The 20255-nt window shown below is 41.9% G+C and overlaps 1 protein-coding gene across 1 annotated transcript in view; it reads left to right on the top strand.

Annotated features, from left to right (window-relative positions):
- LOC104489669 (transcription factor CP2-like protein 1) overlaps window positions 1–19016 on the top strand; it is a gene marked incomplete at its 5' end in the record, with an annotated part of 27367 nt that extends 8351 nt beyond the window's left edge. The window contains 13 exons of the mRNA XM_010131860.1: window positions 6078–6154; window positions 7653–7758; window positions 8032–8138; window positions 8711–8863; window positions 9742–9852; window positions 11540–11631; window positions 13059–13107; window positions 13204–13297; window positions 14172–14262; window positions 15025–15125; window positions 16093–16235; window positions 18202–18253; window positions 18684–19016. Of these exons, the coding sequence (XP_010130162.1) occupies window positions 6078–6154; window positions 7653–7758; window positions 8032–8138; window positions 8711–8863; window positions 9742–9852; window positions 11540–11631; window positions 13059–13107; window positions 13204–13297; window positions 14172–14262; window positions 15025–15125; window positions 16093–16235; window positions 18202–18253; window positions 18684–18721 (1214 nt within the window). The remainder of the gene's footprint in view (window positions 1–6077; window positions 6155–7652; window positions 7759–8031; window positions 8139–8710; window positions 8864–9741; window positions 9853–11539; window positions 11632–13058; window positions 13108–13203; window positions 13298–14171; window positions 14263–15024; window positions 15126–16092; window positions 16236–18201; window positions 18254–18683) is intronic.
- Window positions 19017–20255: the final 1239 nt, after the last annotated feature.

The raw sequence follows: 20255 nt of genomic DNA, 5'->3' as shown, positions 1-20255 counted from the left end.
AAAGAGAAAGAAAGGGACAAAGAAACCCCCTGGAGTAGGGGGGCAGATTGTAAATGGAGGAAAAACCCTATGAAGAGACATGTTGACAGTGGAGCTCTATGGTGTGGTAGTAGAATTATAGTTGAATTGTCTGCTGTGTTCCTGTAGTCTTGCTACCCTGGTGTAGTAGCAAGTAGGGCAGGTATTCTCGGTGTTGAACTCGTACAGGTACCGAAACAATGGAGCTTAGATGGGTTTGCTGCAAAGGGCAACAGGCAGGAGGCAGGTGAAGAGCAAGACTGTGAATGCTAAAGCAAGGCATGTGTAACTTGTGATTCTTATTGCCACGGTATGAGCAAGTTTGGAAAGAGACAACACAGTAGAGGCATTTGTGAGCATTGGTTATGGCTGGACAGCTTGATATGGATACAACATGGACACTGGGTACCGGAAACTGGGAAGATATGGCCAGGAAAGGGCTGACTGTATTCACCCTGCTCTCTGGGTACTTACAACTGGGTGCTGTGTTGAAGATGAGGTGTGGGGCAAGATGGACCTGCATTGTCAGGATGACTTTTGTGTTTTTTGCATTTCCTGGCTCACAGTTGTTCATCCTTTGCAAGATTTCCATGTTCCTAGCACAGTGGGAGCTTTCAGGGTGGTCTATTGTGTAGCTGGTGAATTCATAATATCCAGTGGATAAACATGTCCTACAGCATCTTGTCAATGAGGCTGCAGTAAGCAGCTGCAGAATATCCACTGCCATTTGTGGCCGGGGAGGGATGATTCTGCCCTTGCTCCTTGTCCTGCAGAGTGTCTGCACGCGGGACACTTCAGCAAGTTTTATGCTTAGTTTTATTTTTGCTTTCGTCTGGCTAAAAAGGTGGGGGCAATCAAGCATGCAAGTTCAGATGCCAGCTCTGTCACTCTTGCCTGTTCACCCTGGGAGTTCATTAATCTTTCTTGTCAGAAAAATCTTTGTGTGTGCGCCTGATGCCCTGAATAGTTCCTTTTGGCTCTTTCAAAGGTGATCCTCCTGCCTGCTGGATGTGCTTTGGTTTGGGAGGAGAAATGCTTGCTTTCTTCTTCTTCCCCTCCTGCGTGCTGCATTTGACTGTCAGCATTCCTTTGCCTTTATCTGTGTACTATTTAGGATGTCCATATAAAGTTGCTAAATGGAATTTTTATTGGCCAGCTTGGCTTAATAATCAAACAGTTTCCAGGCTGGTTCTGTCTAGTGCTGTGTGGATCCATTCTGAGAAAGAGGACTCACAGTTGGTTTTTTTTGCTTTCCACGGACCTTTGTTGGGGGTATTGCTTAGTCTAAGGTTAGGATTTGATTCATTGCTGGAAGGGCAAGCAGACTACTTGGCTAGATTAAATAAGGCCTGAGTCATATTAATGTAGAACTTCATCATCCTAACTGGAAATTAGTGTATCATATCTGTGCATCATGCAGAAAACCACACAATTCATCGTGCAAGTGTCCCTTGAAACCTAACGCCAAAGCAAAACAAAAGCAACCAGGTTATTGTGGTTGTATAGCAAATAGTCTTTGAACAAAATGTAACTTTGAGCTTGAAATAATGATCATCTTTTATAATCAGAAATTGCTGAAAATTCCTGATTTCTGATTAAATTCCAGCAATGGAAATGAGCTGAGCTGCTATGGCTTGTACCTTTTGAGTGGGTGAAAGTGTTCTGTGCTGAACTAAATTATTTTTCTTCTGTAGCCAATTGTTAACTTTCAGGGTTTTTTTTGTCCCCAGACTAAGTGGTCACGCCTGCATTTAATACATGTTAATTACCAGGGACAATAAAAGTTTAAAAAGTAAACAATCTGCAAATCCTCTGTAAGATAGATACCATTGCTTCATGAATCACCAAGCAGGAACTCTCTGGACCTGCGTGGTTACTACTTTGCTGGGTACTGCTCTTGTTTGTAAAGCAGAGTTGCTTAAACTCTAGCCTAGGAGGGGATTGCATAAATTTGCAGTTGCTCAGGGAATGTCTGTTCAAAATACAAATTGTAGTGTATCATCACTCGCCCAGGTTTTTATTGATGCCCCTGAAGCTTTCACTGAAGCTGGGAGACGATTTGCATCTCAGGAATTTTCTAAGTACTTACTGCTGCTCTGTTCTCTGCCTGAGGTGGGGAAGAAGGTCTGTGGCAGGCTGTGTGCGAGGGGAGCACCGGGTTGCGCAGGCAGGCGGGAGGCCGTTTTGGCCTCTGTTATGCTGTGGATTTGCTTGGAAAATGTCCTTTTCTTGTCAGGTAGTGACAAAGGTGCTTTATGCACCCTTGTATACATGTTTCCAATATTACACCAAGACCAGGGACCAGGCTGGTGACCAGCTTTGAAGCTATCTTGATGGAACCTGTGTGGCCTGTGGTGGTGCAGCTATGGCCCGTGTTGAGAGCGTGGAAGGAAAAGTTTCAACAAGTTTCTGGCATTTGGCACTATGTTTAAGACTAATGTTCAGCACTATCATTCTGGTAAAGGGGGACTTCTCTAAACTGCTGCTGCTGCTCTCCATTGCCACAGATGTTTTCTTCAGGCTCCTCCTTCCACCTGAGCCCAGAGGATGTTAAACCGTTGTCAGCTGAGGGCCAGATGCTGCCCTAGTCAAGGTTGGACCATTCAATCAAATCATTGCAGCGTTGGTACCCTCTGCCCCTGTCTTCAGCTTTTACACCAACCATTGACTTGGAAAGGTGTGATCTAACCTGTATGGATCTGTATTCCCATCTGAGACAAATGGGAAGACTCAGTGTAGGGGAACTCTCTACATTTTGGCTGCGTGTTTTGGGCTTAGCTAGTTGCAGTCTGTCTGAGGAACTGGGAATACAGTTTGGTTTAGTCACACCTGCAGCCACACTTCTTTACAGATTTAGATATCTGTGTAAGAACGAAGTGTTACTGCCTGAGTTTTAGCAGAATAGTGTCAGTCTGTGCCTGCTAGTGCTGGCGAGTCAGTGATGCGGGATCCATGGATGATCTGTGTACTAGGAAAGACTTCGTTGCCCTCTTTGACACTGAGGGGAGTTCAGATTTCTTCACATTACTTGCTTTATTTTACAAAACGATCTTGTTTCCCATCATCCAAGTACTGATTCTTTAGGGCTTTGTTCCCCCTTGCAGTTGTTATAGTTGCAGTGCTGGGATTCTACTTCACTATTTCAGGAGTTTTGCTGGTGGTGATGGTGGACAACAAGGTAAACAAAGTTTGGAAGGTATTTTTCAAGGAAAAGATTTAATCCAAGCAGTTTAATAAAATCCATCCAAGTACAGGTATCTGAGTGCCATCCATACTGTGACAACGGTTTATGGGTACTATTAGCCACAAAGCAACGCACTTGCTGGGATAAGTTGTAGGGAGAATGGAATTTTCAAAATCAATACCAAAACATTTATATATAAAACAAATTGTGAGCAATTAGAACCAAATTCTCACTGATGGAGTTCCACAGGCAAGGAAATAAACGGCATGTTTTCTGAAGCCTGGCTGGGAGCAGTCTTGTTTTGATAACAGTTCTGTGTAGTAACTGGAGCGAAACATTCAGAGGTCAAGGGGAAAGCAGTTAGCATAAAACACCATTTTGACTGAGGTTTTTCGTGGCGTAAACTGAGTTCCAGGGCTTACATCAGATGACCCATGTATCTTTCATCAAAGCGTTTTATTTCCTCTTTGACTTTCCATTTAATATTAACTCAGTCTCTGCTACAGTTTCTTTTTTACCAGTGGGCAAAATCTGTTTCTAACTCTATCCAAGCTGAATCACTTCTGACACGAGGAGATGTGCAGTGCCCACTGCCTGCCGGATTGCAGTATCATTCCTGTCCCATGGAAGTGGTTGGAACGTGCGTGCTGCGGAGTTTTTGAGTGCTTGGTGCTAATTTGAAAGGAACACAGTTGATGTTTTTATGTCCCTTATTTTCTTTTGTCTCATTGGAACTACAAATCAGCCTGATTAAAGAGGAGGCGTGTATCAGTGCATGAAGTTATCCCAGAAGCCTGCTCATTCCTGAGATACTTGCTGTATGGCTGGCATTGCCTTTCTCTATGGAACAGCTCATGCCACTTAATTTCTCTGTCCCTGTTACATCATCAGAGAACAGCCATAGGTGTATTTTAATGTCTCTTGGATGCTCACGATCTCAAATCCTAAATTAATCTTCTGTAATGATTAATTAGCCTTATATTTGCATGGAAATGAACTGTAAGTGCAAGAGACGCTTGGCTGCGTAAATCTGAACTGTGTCACTCTATAGCTGGTGAAATCTATCCCTGAACTGAGCCGCCAAGTACTTCATACAACACAGATACACGCGTACAGCATATAAATGGGTGCATTGTACAACAGATGTGGTGCTTAGGGACAAGGTTTAGTGGTGGACTTGGCAGCGTTAGGTGAACAGTTGGGCTTGGTTATCTTAAGGGTCTTTTCCAATATAAATGATTCTATCCGGGAAACCCAGTTTTGTGGATCTGACCTTGATCTTCTTAAGCTAATGCAATGGTATCAATTAGGCAGGGAGATACGTACCTCTCCAAAAATTGTCAAGTGAATGATATTAATGACTGTCAGTGGGAACACTAGACAGTGTGGAAGATCTCAAGTTTAGGACTTCTGTTGCCCACAAAACTTCAAAGGAGGGTCACTGTTGTCGTATTGGTTTATTTATGTGCAAAGAGATGGGTTAAGATCTATGCATGTTTCCAGTGCTAATTTGTTACTTCATATGGTTTATTCTCCCCTTCCCCCATGCCCTAAGCCACTTGCTAGATTCAAGGGTCATTTCCTGTTTGCAGAACTCCTACTGGTGTGTTTTACAAACATTTGGGGCTTCCTATGGCCTCTCTTGTCCTTTATTTATTTTTTTAAATTTTCTGCCGGCCAGCTGAATAAGCACAATGATCCCTGAGCTCTAGTGATATGGTCTGTACTCATGTGGGCAACTGGAAGAGCTGGGATTCCCAAAACGGAATCTGCCTGAAACAAGATGCCCTTCTGACACATCTGCTTATATAACTCTTCTCTTTCTAGACCCAGATGTAGCACTCTTTGCCTATGCTGGTAGCAGCTGCTTAGGGGGAGATCTATCTGCTTTGTGGTTTTCTGTGGGACCAGTTCTGCAGAGATACTGGTTGAGCCGGAAAAGCCAAAGTCGTCTCCTCCTTGGTGCCTGCCTTGTCATACCCTGTAGGTTTTTCAGTAAAAGGGAGGATAGCAAGATGAGCAAGAAAAACTAGTTGTAAGGTGTACGTGTGCTCCATTAATCCTAACAATCCTGTCCTGGCTCTGTGCTGGTTGTAGATTTACTGTAAAGTTTGTCCTACGCAATGAGCTTTTCATGTTGTGACATCAGTCTCCTTCGTCTGTTGTCAGACTTGGAGGGACGTGTTATTTCATAAACCAGCCAGCCCTACTCTACCGAACTGACTGAATTCTTTATGCTGAGGGTAGTGGTGGTGGGGTGCTGGAGTATGAATTCCCTTCCTGGAGCTGGTCCTTGCACATGCTGTAATACCCATTGCTGCTTTCACACGCGTGTCTGAAGGAGTATTTATGCCCTGGGCAGCCACCTTCAAGGCCTTATGGAACAAATCTTGTATTTCTGGTTCACCGAAACACCTTACAGGCCTGACTGCTCTCTGAAGGCAGGATTTTGCCCGAGTTGCTATCTTCTGCAGAATAGTGCTTAGACCTGCTGTGCCAGCAGCTCTTCACACAACCGTTGCTTCAGCAGAACAGACAGACAAAGGCAGCGCTGTTACAGCTGCGTGACACGGGGACAACTGCCTCAAACACCTTAATGACTTTCTGAAGGGTGTTCAGAAATCTTTGGCAGCCCAGGGAGACAGACTGTGATCAATGCCCTAAATGAGAGCTTTTAGCTGCCAATAGACGAAGCTTCTCCTCATATTTCTGCTGTGCTTTAGTGCCTACTCGATTATTGGGGCAAATGCATTATGTTACCAAAAATGAGCTTTCCCTAATCAAACATATGCTTTATTAGCCACGTAAATGCCAGCATGACTCTCTCATTGCTACAACATATTAAACACCTTGGAAATGTTTCCTTAAACTCTAGGTCAGTCTTATGAAATCCGTCTACTTGAGAATAGGAAATTGGGAGAGTTTCAAGATTTAAACACAAAATATGTAAAGGTAAGGAGAAACATAGATTTCTTTTCTTCCTGCTACTACATACAGCCTCTAATGAAGGGCCTGACCCTGCTCGCACTGAGACAATGGAAACTTTGCCATTGTCTTTAATGGGAGCAGGGCTGATGGAGTTGAGTGCTAGTTTCACGGGACTATGCAGCTTGGCTTTACAGGGCTTCAGGGGAATCTTTATTCTGTTTGTGATCATGGCCCCACAGTTTCACTGTGAATATTGGGTTCAGGGGAATCCCAAAATTCAGAGGTGAACAAGGGCAAAACTGCTGAGAGGCAGACCTGTCTCCCTTCTTAACCCCAGCAACATGTCTGGGTTGTTGCATGTCGAATAGAGGACCCCAGTGTTTACATCGCTCTGCCATGCAGATTCTGCATAGCTCCAGTTTACTTTGGTAATGGGCATAATTATGGACAAACAGAACATGATTGCTTGGTTTGGGGGATTTTTTTTGTTGTTTTCCCCCCTCCTAAAACAGTTCAAATTAAAAAAACTTTGGTCCAGACCCTAGTTCTGGATCCAACCTTCAAGCCTTCCTCTCCCCATTTCTTGGCTGTTCTGCCTCAGGATTTCTTTTGAGAAGTGGGGACTAGTCCATTTTAGGAACCATGTGGATTTGGATTCTAATTTTGCAGGTGTTCCCACTGTGATTTGCTTGCTTTTTGGAGCAGAACCTGTATCTCCAGTTCATTGGGGAAAATCGCTCATGCGTTTGATACAGAAGTCCCCAGCAGGTGCACGGACTTGAGAAACTGGGGTGTAAGGGGTCGTTAGCTCATGCAAGTGTAGCAGTCTGAATATATGAAAGGATATGTTAGGAGTAGTTTGGACTTGTTCCCCTTGGGGATTGCCCTTATTCCAGCCTTTTTTCCTCCAGTTATTGTCATGGCTGCACCATTGCAGACCAGAGATTAAAATTATCCGGTTACAGAAGTTTTCTTATTCTACACTTGTTTAACTACATTGGGGCAAATCCAATGACTGGCTGTTGATGGCTGGAATCAAGTTTAATTCCCACTGACAAGGTGCCTGGGCTTGTCAGCGATGCTGGAACAGGGACAGGTGAGCTGGCTTTCACATTGCTAATCAGAGTGAGATACACTGGGGCTGGGGCATGGTACAGACACATTAAATGTTTACCCCCATGTGAGCCGTTTTGGGTGTGTAGGCAGTGTAGTGATGTTTACATGGCATGACACCTAAGATTAGGTGGACATCGCTATAGTGCTTCCAGACTGAATCCCAGAAAGCTGTGCAGGGCTGTGTTTATGCAGTGTATACATGCCCTGTGAAGGGGAAAGTGTGTTGCTCTCTCGCTCAGGGGTCCTTTAGGAATTTGATCAACATGGTGATGGGTCTCTTAGGTGGACCCTCTACTCTCCTCATGAATGGGGGTGAGAAACATTACAGATCAGCTGGAAAACCAAAGTCATCTCAAGAGAAGGCCTTCTGGATCACATTGTTCATCTTAGTATCTTTTCTTAACAGAGCATAATTCGTGTAGTTTTCCATGATCGACGCCTGCAGTACACAGAGCATCAGCAGCTTGAGGGCTGGAGGTGGAGTCGGCCTGGGGACCGCATCCTTGACATAGGTGAGACTATTTCGCTATGGTTCCCGTGCAGAATTTTGAAGCAAGATGCGGAATGATGTATGGAGTGTTTGCATGTGTGTTTAGCTTTTATTTTTAATATGGTCCTCTCAGGAATCCAGTATGTTTTTGTATGGGAAGGAGATCTAGCCCTATAGGTCCCAAACAGATATATCATTGGTGGCTTGGCTTTACACGTTCATCTCGTAAATATATGAAAATGCTTTCCCTTCTTCATTTTAATATTTTTAAAATTTTAGGGCTTTTCTTCTACAGATATTCCGCTGTCAGTTGGTATCTTGGATCCCAGGGCCAGCCCAACCCAGTTGAACACTGTTGAGTTTCTGTGGGATCCATCAAAGAGAGCCTCAGCATTCATTCAGGTAAACACAGTGATGAGATATCTTATAAAGACCTATAGAGTTAAGGTAGCCAGGACACAAAGATGAGAAAAAGATGCTAATGATAATATACAAACTCAAGTGACAATTGTGTAATTAATTGTGTAATAGGATACTTGCTAAACCACCTTGCTAGCTACTTGCTGGCTTTGGATTACTACCTGCTGCAGTTAGGATTTTCTTTTAAAAAAAAAAAATTGATGTTTCTTTCTAAGCATGGGTTTTGGCTGGAGGAAAATGTTCACAGTATGTTAGATTTGCTTGCTTTCCTCTTTCATGAGTGTTTCTTGGCCCAAATGCCAACTTTCTGTTTCTAATCTGTACGTGGGATTTACTGAAGTCAAGGGTGGTTTTACTGATGCCCTGTTTCTTTCTGGACTGTTTGTTCTTCGAATTGTTTTGTCCCAAGGAACAGAAATGAAATCATATGAACTCTTCAGCCTCTCTTATTTTCTTGGGAGGAGCCAAAACCTCTTGTTCAAGCAAAATCTGAAATTCAGATTTGCACAGCTTCCAACTCTCTCCAGAGATGAGCACAGCTTTTGTTTTGCCAGGTACACTGCATCAGCACAGAATTTACTCCACGGAAACATGGAGGAGAGAAAGGAGTGCCCTTTCGGGTGCAAATCGACACCTTTAAGCAGAATGAAAATGGCGAATACACAGAACACTTGCATTCTGCAAGTTGCCAGATCAAAGTGTTCAAGGTATGAGGTAGTTTTGGCTTTGTCATCAACTAGATTAAGGCACAGGAACACGCACAGTTTTTAAACTGCTTTGGAGTGATGCAAATAGAGGAGTAAAAGAACAGTCTTAACTGGATATACTTAAGATCTTAAACAGGACTCTTGCTCACAAAGTGACATGAACAGTGAAATCCCAGCAATTCCAATTAAATTCGAATGATCCAAGTGTTGCACCATGACTTATGCCAGTCCATTGTGCCTCAAACACTATACAAATACTGAGAGATTTAGGGTATCCACTGTGTTTTCGTGCTCCTAGGCAATTGACATTGACAGTTCCAGTTTCTTTGATTCAGTCCTCCATGAACAATGACAGTGTATCTTGGAGATCTTAAATACTCTTTGCTTATTGCAGCAGAATTCTTCTCTGTGCTACCTGGAGGAGAGAAAGATTCAGGGAGAAAGCATCTCTCAAGCTCCTAATCTGGGCATGGCAGATCTGTAGCCACTTAACAACAAGCTTTTTGTAGGTCTGTTTTCTCAGAGGATCTGCTGCTCCAGTTTTGCTCCCGTACGCGTTGTCTTTCCTGTTCCTGGAGAGATGGTACAAATACCAGTCGAGGTGCATAACTCATGGGGCTCATGAGTATCAAATCTCAGGGCTGGTCAGCCTATTTTGGAATTGCAGTAGGTTTTTAATGGGGCACGTTATAGAAACAGTAGAGATGCTTGACTAATTTTTGTCTAGAAGACACAGATCTGATCCTGTTCCACATGTACAGTCTTCATAAACCTGAAGGAGACTTTTGTGAACAGATTAGGAAAAAAAAAATCTGTTGGCCTCTGTCTCCAAATTCGTAATGCTTGGCGTAAGGGAAAGCTTGTGCTTGTGCTTCTAGCCTAAAGGAGCAGACAGAAAACAGAAGACTGACAGGGAAAAAATGGAGAAGAAGACCACCCAAGAGAAGGAGAAGTATCAGCCTTCCTATGAGACAACTATTCTCACAGAGGTAAAGTGTTTTGGACATGTCACACTACTTCAGCGTGTTGGGAGAGAGATTTGAGAGAACATGCAGTCTAACTGAGCCCTGGAGACTGCCTTGCACAGACACATGCCCAGATCTGACTGAAATTGAGAGTGGAGTGAAATTAAAAAATGTCTCTGTTCAAGTTTCTAAAAGGTGCCAAAGTTTCTTATATTTCAGGGTATAAACCAATCCTTAGCAGCCTAGCTTTAAAAGAAACATTATCTTCTCCTGTGGTCCTGGGCACTTGTCACGGCACTTGGATGCCAGTTGTGTGAGATTTTCTTCAGAACTGTCTGGCAAAAGCTCATGTTGGAGATGGGACGCTTGAGTAGATGAATAGGCTGTCTGATTAATCTGTTCACATTCTGTGAATGTGCCGAGGAAGTTACTATTACATACAAGATCTCAGAAGATTCTGGCTTGTACTCTAGGAATATCTTGAATGTCTTACATCCCTACACCAGATGCATCAGAATATATGTTTCTACCTCTCCCTACCATTACTAAGATGCATGTATATAAGCTGACCCCTGGCTGCAGAATTACTAAGCAACGGGACTCAAGACAGTGGTTTAGAAGTGCTCTTCCATCTCCCTGTGGGAATGTCATGTAATTTTATTAGGTCTTGGTTTTTTGAAGTAGCTTGTTAGACTTCTGAAAATGAGGGGTTTTTTTCTTGATTTAAATAAACTTGCTGTTTGTGAGATCCAGTCCCTCCCACTCTATTTTCCTTGTACTGCCAGGAGCGACCAGCAGGTTTTCTAGTTCAACATGTGGTTGTTAATGAGACTCTTGTGCACACAGACCTAATTCTACCAAATCGGCAGATCCCAAACTCCCCCTATGAGCACCAATGCGCTTTGACATATTGCACGGGGAAATGTGGGTTGCCAAAGAGTTAAATATTTGCTAGTGCTTGTGAAGATGATAAAACTCCACTTGTTGTCTTTTTATCATTGCAAACAAGGATAATACAGAGCATTTTCTTGAGCTCTTGATGGCGGGGAGGTCCACAGGACTAGATTTCTCCTGCTGATTAGAGTCACTTAAATTTGGAACAGAGTCACCAGTCTAACTGGGTTACTCTGGCTTTACACTACTGTAATGGAATATGGAGCTTGACCTATATTCAAGAAGGTTTTTATTAGCTTTTCGCCTGTTTGTCTGAAATTTTCTCCATGTAACACCCAGTTATAACTCAAGGTCTTTGACTAATAGCCAGAGGTTTTAGCAGGCTGGTTCAGATTCTGATCTTTCACTGGTGTAAACCTGAAGCAATGCCGCTGGAGCATATTTGTCACTCTTGCCTGGATTTAATTAGGGATTTATAATTGAGACCAGGGGTATTTCTGTATCATTGCTGCCTTCAGTCTGAGTTGACTTACTGGCGTTGCTCTGATTTACAGCTGTGCACACTTTGGCCCAGTGTTATTTGGGGACAGGCTTTGTGAAATAGGAGGAATGTGGAATGCACAACTGGAATCAATCTGGCCCCCTGACAGCCTGCTTGGAAAGCAGGGTAGAAAATCCATGGTCTGTCTCCTTCTCCCAGCAGGAGTGATGAGCTGAAGTTAGTGGCGTGGCAACAGTATGAATGTGGTATGAGAGGAGAATCGAATCCTTTATTTCCATCCTTATGAAAGTATCCCTGCTGCCTTTCTTCCAACAGTGCTCTCCCTGGCCAGATGTGCCTTATCAAATGAATAATGCTCCATCTCCAAGCTACAACAGTTCTCCCAACAGCTTCAACCTTGGAGATGGGTATGTAACAAATAAATGTTTTATCTTTCCTGTTGATATGGTGGCCTTTGTGTGCATGTGTTTTGTGTGTCCATGCATTTCACACCCTGAAAGAAGAGGTCAAGGACCACCCTTCCTAGAAAAGGGACAATATTTCCCAGAAAACCCTGTAAGACCTTCCATCCAGGGATCTCCTGTAATGCAGAGTACTGTTTGTTTGTTCGCTGCTTATCTAGTGGCTGGGATGAGAGTATCAGAGAACCACCAGGGCCATTCCTGTCATGAATTTCTCTTCTTACTTTCGGGGGTGATGGTGGGCCATGCCCTATACCAGCAATTCCACTAATAAGAGCGTTAGAGGCTTTCAGCCTTCTGCACCTCTTCAGTGTTGGCATTTCTTCCTTCCTTTCTGCCTCGAGGTAGTCTAGAGTGCTGACTTCACTGTTGAATGGAATGTAAAGAAATCCTGTCTAGGACAAAACATCCTGGGTTTCGTGAATCCATTCCAGAACAAAGGACTTACAGAGGCATGTTCAATTTGTTAATACAGCTGTCAAGAGGAAACAGATTTAGTGGTCCTGAAACACCCAAGATGATAGCTGATGACAGAGATACACAGCAGGGTCCCTCTGTATTTCTGAGTCCTGCCTGCAACATACTTGCATCTAGGAATTTGGTATGGGCCTTTCTTTTCCTCCTCTAGGACTCTGCAGCCTTGTCATCTTCCCTCACAGCGTATTAATTAATCGATGATGTATCATGAATTTTCAATGAGTGATCTCAACCAATAAATAAGGACAAATGCTGAAATGACAAAAATTGATGCTAGCAGAGAAATCTGTTGACCATTTTTTTCCAGTGGTAGATTATTAACTGTTTGGGAAAATCCTTGTCATATTGAACTCCTGTCTATGTTTTCAGAGGGTTTATGTTTATTAGAAATGTGGTTTTGTGTAATATAGTTAAATTGCAATATATTACGATTAAGATAACAGCAGAGTTGAATTACAAGGTCCTTGATTAAATTTTTGTGAAGAAGTATTATTAGATGGTGGATTTAGTTAGGGGGTTTCTGGCTCATAGAAATTTTGAGTTCAACCACCTTGTAGGTCACAATTTCCTTGCATAGATGATGTCACGTTAGTAAGCCATGAGGAAAAGCTTGAAATGAGGTCAGTAAACCGAGGGCTTTTTCTGTGTTGAGTAGGATCTCAACTGACCAACAAAAGGCTGAAGGAGAGATTATTTAAAAAAAATTTTTTTTCTTTTCTTGGTCCAGATTTTGGACATCTTTTTAAAAATATGATAGTGAAAAAGAAGCCAGTTTGGTATCTAACTTGTCACAGTTGAGACAAGTGGGAGGGGGAAGAGGATGGACACTGCAATGTAAAGTTTAATGTGTTTTTTGTGTTTGTGTTTTTTCTTCCAACTTTATATAATTTTTTTAGCAACAGTTCTCCAACCCACCAAGTGGAGCTCCTGCCTCCCAGCAATGATGTAAGTACTTGAGATCATGTTAATGTGGTGCTTTTCTTTTTTAGGACACTGGTGAACAGTTCATTTCAAGACCTTCTTATTCTTTTTGCAATGTAGCATCTCCTTCCTTCTGCTTCTATTCAAGACGCCCAGCAGTGGCTTCATCGTAATAGGTTCTCTCCATTCTGTAGACTCTTCTCAAGTTTTTCGGGTGAGTTTAAACAGTCCAATAATTTTGTCTTTGTTCTCTTTTTTAAGTGCAGCTCATGCTTCATATCAATAGCATCTGCTGCTGGCCACTGTTGATGGGATCACTGGTCTGATCCAGTGTGGTGGTTCTTTTGTTCTTAGATGAGTTAGCATTTGCCAAAACAGTTTGTAGAAATATGAGAGAAGTATGGGTGGAAGAGAATGAGTTAAGATGGAAGGGAGTTCTTGAGTTCATCAGGTATAACACCCTGCTTGAAGCAAGTCCAGGGCCTTGTGCACTTGTGTTTGAGTATCATCAAGGTTGAAAATTCCACAGTCTCTCTAAGCAACCTTGTCAAACCTGACAGTTTGCTGAGTGAAAAAGTTTTTCCTTATATCTAATCAGTGTTTCCCATCTTCTGCCTGCTGCCTCTCATGTTTTCCCTGTGCACCTTTGAGAAGAGTCTGGCTCCATCTGCAGCTCCATCTACACTGTACCCTCCCATTAGATAGCTGTACACAGCTGTAAGATAGTGGAAGGGGGAATTGTTAAAGATGAGGAACCTCTCACTGACTTGCAACATGATTAAATAACCTAGTGAACATGGCAGTTAAAGACTGGGCTATTTAATAGCCAATGTTAAATATCTGGCTTGTCTCTGAGTTGGCTAGAATATCTTCCAGTGCAGCACTACTCTTTTGGCAGCTTCTAGCTCTCTGTTTCACAATGATTGATTTGCAGTGTACACCTCTCTGAATTTGCAACTTCTCTAGGCAAATCTGTCTGACTTACCTTTGTGGATTCTCTCCCTCTGCCCTTTCCTGCTGCCCATACACGCAATTTGGAAGCTAAGATTTGCTTAACTTCTGAAAAAAAATCAATTTGAAATATGTAGGTGCTGACTTACTGAAGATGTCCAAAGAAGATTTTGTTCAAATCTGTGGGCCTGCTGATGGAATTCGGCTCTTTAATGCAATCAAAGGAAGGTTTGTACTTCTTCCTTCCTGGTTTGTGGTTTTGGTTTTTTTTTTCCTGTTATGGCAGGTTCCCCTGGTCGTTTTGGGGTTAATTATAAGGAAGGTTTGTACTTCTTCCTTCCTGGTTTGTGGTTTTGGTTTTTTTTTTCCTGTTATGGCAGCTTCCCTTGGTAGTTTCGGTGTTAATTAGAAGTTAATTCTGGAGATGTAGCATTTAGATTTCCTTTTAACACTTCAGAGAGGTCCTCTCAAAAGCTGGAGATCACACTAGTATTCGAATCCAAGCACAGCTCAGATATTTGGTTAGCATGAAGCAGCATAATGTGGATCTCCAGTAGTTTATTTGCTACCAGCTGATAGCTTCCATCCACTTCACAGCCTTCAATACCCCGTGTTGCATCTCCATCATGGGTAACAAAAACCAACCAACCCCTGGAGTCTCAAATGACTCTTAAAATTTTATTGCAATAAGACCATAAATTCTACAGCTGGGCAGGATTCAAATTAGTAAAGACAGATGTGATGAGCTGCTTGGTAAATGCTGTAAACCGTATTCTTATTTGATCCTGAAGAGGTTCAGGTCCTCTGCACTGTGCCACCACCTCTCAGGGAGCTTTTACTAGACCTTGTAAGAAATCTAGTCACCATCATCACGACTTAGTTGGTTGTTTATGCACATCCTGAATAATTCCATCTCTCACTCTTTGGTAGCTGACATAAACAATTTTAGATCTGCTAAATAACTCCCTGCTGTTTTTTAATAATCCATAGAAATGTAAGGCCCAAGATGACAATTTATGTCTGTCAAGAACCAGAGCAAAACAGGTCCCATCTCCACCAAAAACGAGAAAATGGAGATGGCAGTCTTTGTGGTAAGTTAAGTACGGATTTTGTTAAACACTTATCTGAGAATGCTGCTTTCTGCCTGAGCTCCTGCATGGGGCAGCTTGGTGTCCTGAGTGTTTAGAGAGGTCCTGTTTATCCCAGTTCTGCCGCTTTGGAAGTTTATAGATTCCAGCTGATACCGTCTGCCTGGGGAACAGACCCAACTTACAAGATATCTATAGAATGTCGCAGCAAAATCTCTAGTCAGCTCTTTATAGAGACCATTAAAAACTACCTTCCCATACCAAATTTGCTTTAGATTATGGCTTGTTTGAACATATTCTGGGAAATGGAAGGTCAGTATGTCTTAAAGTGAGGTTCTGATTCTTGGAAGTTCAAAGCTTTTGGAGACTCACTGCTGTTAACTGTCCCTCATGATGTGATGTACAATCAAATGAGAATAGAGATTGTCCCTAGTTCTTGCACGTAGTATTAATCAGGGACAGTTTTTCTACCTGGTTGTTTCTACCATTTAGGTTGGATTTAAAAAATAACTGTCATGTTATTTGTAACGTTGTAGTCTTTAGTTTGGGCCTTTGAGTTCAGTGGGATAACATCTAATAAAATACTACATTTGTAGAATAACCTGTGTTTTACAATTTAATTGGATCTACATCAAAATGTCAAAATCAGTAAAAGTAGGCTATAAAAAATCCTAACATCTTTGTGAGAGGGTTTTTTTTTTTAGTGCCCCTGATACACATTGACATTAGTCCCTGTGTTTTCCTCTGGGTAAAAATGATGTGCGCTTTGTTTGCCTGCTGCATCCAAATACTGGGTATTTGTCTACAAATCATCAAGCTGGGTGTTTGGGGGCTGCTTTAAAGGTACTAAGCTTGTGTGTTTATTGTCAAGATTTGAACCTTGACCTTAAACCCATTAGACTGTTGATATTGAGCATCTTGGTATCATTTGCTTTTCTAAAATTCTGTAATTGCTTTCAATTTGTTACAGTGTATCATGCAATCTTTCTGGAAGAATTGACCACGCTGGAATTAATCGAGAAGATTGCAAACTTGTATAGCATTTCTCCACAGCAGATAAACCGAATTTATCGGCAGGGACCCACAGGGATCCATGTATTAGTGAGCAATGAGGTAAGGGGTTAATGCAAACTCTGTCAGAGCTGTGATAGTTGTCTGACTTCTTGAAGTTATAGTGACCTTTTAAATTATGGAATGAATCTTCGCAAGGTTACTAATCCCAGCAAGTTAAAACAAGTAATTAATGCATACCATTGATTTTGGTGCGGTTTTAAGATTTTTTTTTTTTTTTTTTTGAAAACAAACACAACAAAATCGGTCATGTGCTTTTCATGTTGTCACTCAAATTCTGAAGTGAGGATCTAAAATTAAATAAGGAAGTTTCCTGAAGAAGGGAAGTTTGAAAACCTGTATGGCAATTAGTCTTGCATCTCGGCCAGTGATTACAGCCACTGGGTCAGAGTCAGTGCTGTGTAAGCGCACACCTTAATTTAAGAGACCTCTGCTAGCCGTTTGTGTCCCATTATATGATGGCTTAGTTTAGTCCATTCCATTAACTTGCAGGTTAATAGTGAGTTGCCCTTCTTTCTCTTTTCCCCCCCGCTAAATTACTTATTCATGCACCAGAATCACTTAAGAAGCTTCATTTATAAGAAACATTGTTAAAACAAATGAAGCAGAGCATAGGTCTCAACTGGAGCCTAAACTGAAAGCTGTAATGCTTATTCCTAAAGTCTCCTTGCCAATTCAGCCTGATTAAATCTGAAACCTTAGTGCTTTATGGATGTAAAGTGCTTGGAGGCAACTCTTGGTAGGGGAATTGCCTGAACCAGCTTGGGTGTAAGGCTTTAAGTATTTATTTAAGTCAATTATTAACAGTGTCTATTGCTTTTTTAATAATATTTTTCTTGTACTAGTACTATAGTGGCAAGAGTGAAGCACTCTATGAATGTACTTCATGCATCATTAAGGCACAGACACACAGACTGGCCAGTGGGGGTGGATGTTAAACCCGAAAGAAAATAGGGAGATTGGTCTAAGTCAAAGAGGGTGTTTGGTGTGAGAACTTACAGCTTAGAGTGCTCTACTTGAATGCTGTTCAATAGCTAGGAGAGGGCTTTTGCCTAAAGCTGGATTTTCTGAGCTGATAGGAAAGGTTCTGGTTGCCTTTCCTCTCCAGCATCTCCTTCAACTGTATGAGAGACCTCCTGAAGGTAATTCACCTCCTCTGTCCCACAGCTAATCTGAGATGAGAGGAAGCATTGACTAAAGATGAAACTTAAATGAGCATTTCAGATTGGATCAGAAGGCAGATGAAACTCTTAACTCACCTCTTCAGTTAGGGGCCTCACTTGAAACCTGCATGTGTTCTGAAAATCTAGTTCTTTCTCCTGAGTAACTCAAACAGCTTTAGATACTAATCTTGCTTCTTATGATCTGCCTCGCTTCTCATAGCAGTTTCATTAAGATTCCTGTGCCTCAACCAAATACAAACAGGTAAATGATCCCTGCAAGCACATACTAATGTCTGGCCAAAATTACCATGTGGACCCTGAGATGGCTTTTCAGTAGCAATATTCCTTCATTCAGCAAGGAGCCCATTTCTTAGGGCTGACCACCTCTAGATATCACAGATGCCAATGTAAGATCATCTGAGCTTCATCGTTGAGCTGAGTGTGTATTGCCATTCATAGACCTTAGGAGAGGGACTGTCTTCATCCAGTCTAAACTAGTAAAGCTTCACTGAAGGCAAGAGTGTAGACTTTAACAGAGTAATTGCAGTGGTGTAAGAACTTCCAGGATCAAGAGCTGCAAAGAGGATGGTAAAACACTGAACAAGCTAGATCAGTCCCAGGCAAGCACTGTAGTATGAACTTCTCTTAAGCACGTTAGCAGGTCCAAGGACCTTAACTGACCAGTCATGCACTTTAATAATCTTATGGGCAGGGTTACTCATGACCGTGTAGGACTAGACACCAAATTTTGTTCGATGCATCTCCTCTAAAGATTATGCTGGTGCTGAAAGAAACTTGAATTTAATTGCTAAAAATATTTTGTGTTTTTTCCTTCTGCCTTTCAGATGGTGCAGAACTTCCATGATGAATCTTGTTTTGTTATCAGCACATTAAAAGGTATGTATTGCAGCTGCTATTACGTGTGGCTCTAAAGGTAATTTCTCCTTTCAACTGCACTAAATGTTAGCACAAACTCGGTGCTGTTATCCTGAAAAGATAAGCAATCTAATTTAGTTGAAGGCAAGGCATTGCATCAGCTTACGCTATGACAGACTGATTGATCTATGCTCTCCTCTCAGTTACACTGTTATAAAACTTTCATAAATACAGTGATACCACTGCTCATAAATGAGCAGAAAACCTTGTAGATGGCAAGTTAGCATATAGTATTTTTTATGTAAATGCTTCGACCCACATGTTCAACACTACTTTTCCTAAGTGGGTTGTGGAACAAGAGTGTAAACTACCTATGGAGAAAGACTGGAGTGCTGTATCTGTGCTGTTTTCTAAAAGCAATGAAAAAATGCCTTACATTTCTTTGTTACAGCTGAAAGCAATGATGGCTACCACATCATTTTAAAATGACCGTGCTGCGCAGAAAGACTGTAACAGCATAAAATTTAGTGCCTCACTGAGATTGCTACAACCTAGACTGGAAACATGAAGAACCTTCTGGACAAAATGCTACTCTGAACTAAGAATTACCAAACAGCTTAAGGAAAAACTTGCTTTTACAGATATACATTTTTGGTGGTGTGTGGTTTTGTTGTGGTTTCTTTTTTCTTGAAGCTGGAGCTGAGGACATCCTCAAAGCTTGTACATGTTCCTTCCTCCCTCCCTTCCTCTTAAGTCTTAAAAATTTCTGCTTATTATTTAGAAATATCTGCCTTGTGCTAAAGGGAAATGAAAGATAAACAAAAAACAATTCTCTAGTCTCCTCATGGTTGAGTGAATTGATTTATTTACAGTTCTGAGTGCTCTCTTGCTTCCAACACACACCCTGTTGCTGAAGGGCATAGGCTCCCTGGGGCTCCTCTTTTACTCTTTGAGGTGGAAGGCTTGGGGCTACGTCCAAAACCAAACTGGGCAATGCAGAGGATAGATGTGCTGCCCAGTCCTCACCCAGAGTGTCAGCCCTGGAAGCCTGCTCTTCTTAGTTCTTCTCCACCTGTAGATATGCTCAAAGTCCAGAGACCTTGGACCCTCCTGGCAGAGCTACTCTAATACCCATCCAACTGAGCAATTTTGTGGGGGTTCAAGGGAGGAGACACAACCTGAGGCAAGCAGTTCAGTACCATATTATATCTTTAATTTTAGAGTAGTCTCCTTCAAAGGAGTATATGAAGGTTTTCTGAAGAAATGGTTGAACACTGAAAGTTCTAGAGCTCATGACACACTCATACTATGGATTTATTCTACTCTACAGAAAGTTGACTAACTGCTATCTTTACTGTAAATGGGAATTAGGTCTTATATTCTTTATGATTTTTCCTTCTGTAACTAAAGTAAGTAAAACTGAGTTTTGACTGAGTCCAGGTAACAGATCATCTTAGTTGCTGCTTCTTATATTCTTGCTATTTCATTCTTGACTCCTGTTTCCAGTATCTGCAACTATGGTCAACTCCACCCTTCCTTGTTCTTTTGGGACACCATCCAGGCTCCACTAAGCTGAAGAAGTGGCTTCCACTGATGTCAAAGGCAAACTGGATCACACCCTTCTTGCATGGATGGAGTCATTTCACTTTTGGCAGCTAATTAATAAGGCTGTTTCCCAACCCAAATGTCCATATAGCATTACATTCTGATACCTGAATGTTTAATTTCATCCTGAATCGAGATTGAAAGCTGAAATACCAAAAATTTTCCTGGAATGGAAATTTTTCATAAAATGAAATTGTCAGCTGGAAAATGCTGGATAAAATGTTCTAGGCTTTTGAAATGGAAACATTTAATTAAATCCATTTGGCCCTTAAAGCAGCATCAGTTTGAGCTACTGTTGCAGACCTCAGAAGTTACCCTTCGAGTGCCTTGCGTTCCATGTCTCCCTTGGGGCTGAGCTCTTTGGCTGGGTTCCAGATCCCATGATGCTCTTACCATGGGTTCATCAAAGGGGGAAATG

This window comes from Buceros rhinoceros, unplaced genomic scaffold (assembly GCF_000710305.1).
Source record: "Buceros rhinoceros silvestris isolate BGI_N320 unplaced genomic scaffold, ASM71030v1 scaffold2132, whole genome shotgun sequence".
Classification (NCBI taxonomy): domain Eukaryota; kingdom Metazoa; phylum Chordata; class Aves; order Bucerotiformes; family Bucerotidae; genus Buceros; species Buceros rhinoceros.
This window is presented reverse-complemented; position numbering and strand designations above follow the sequence as displayed.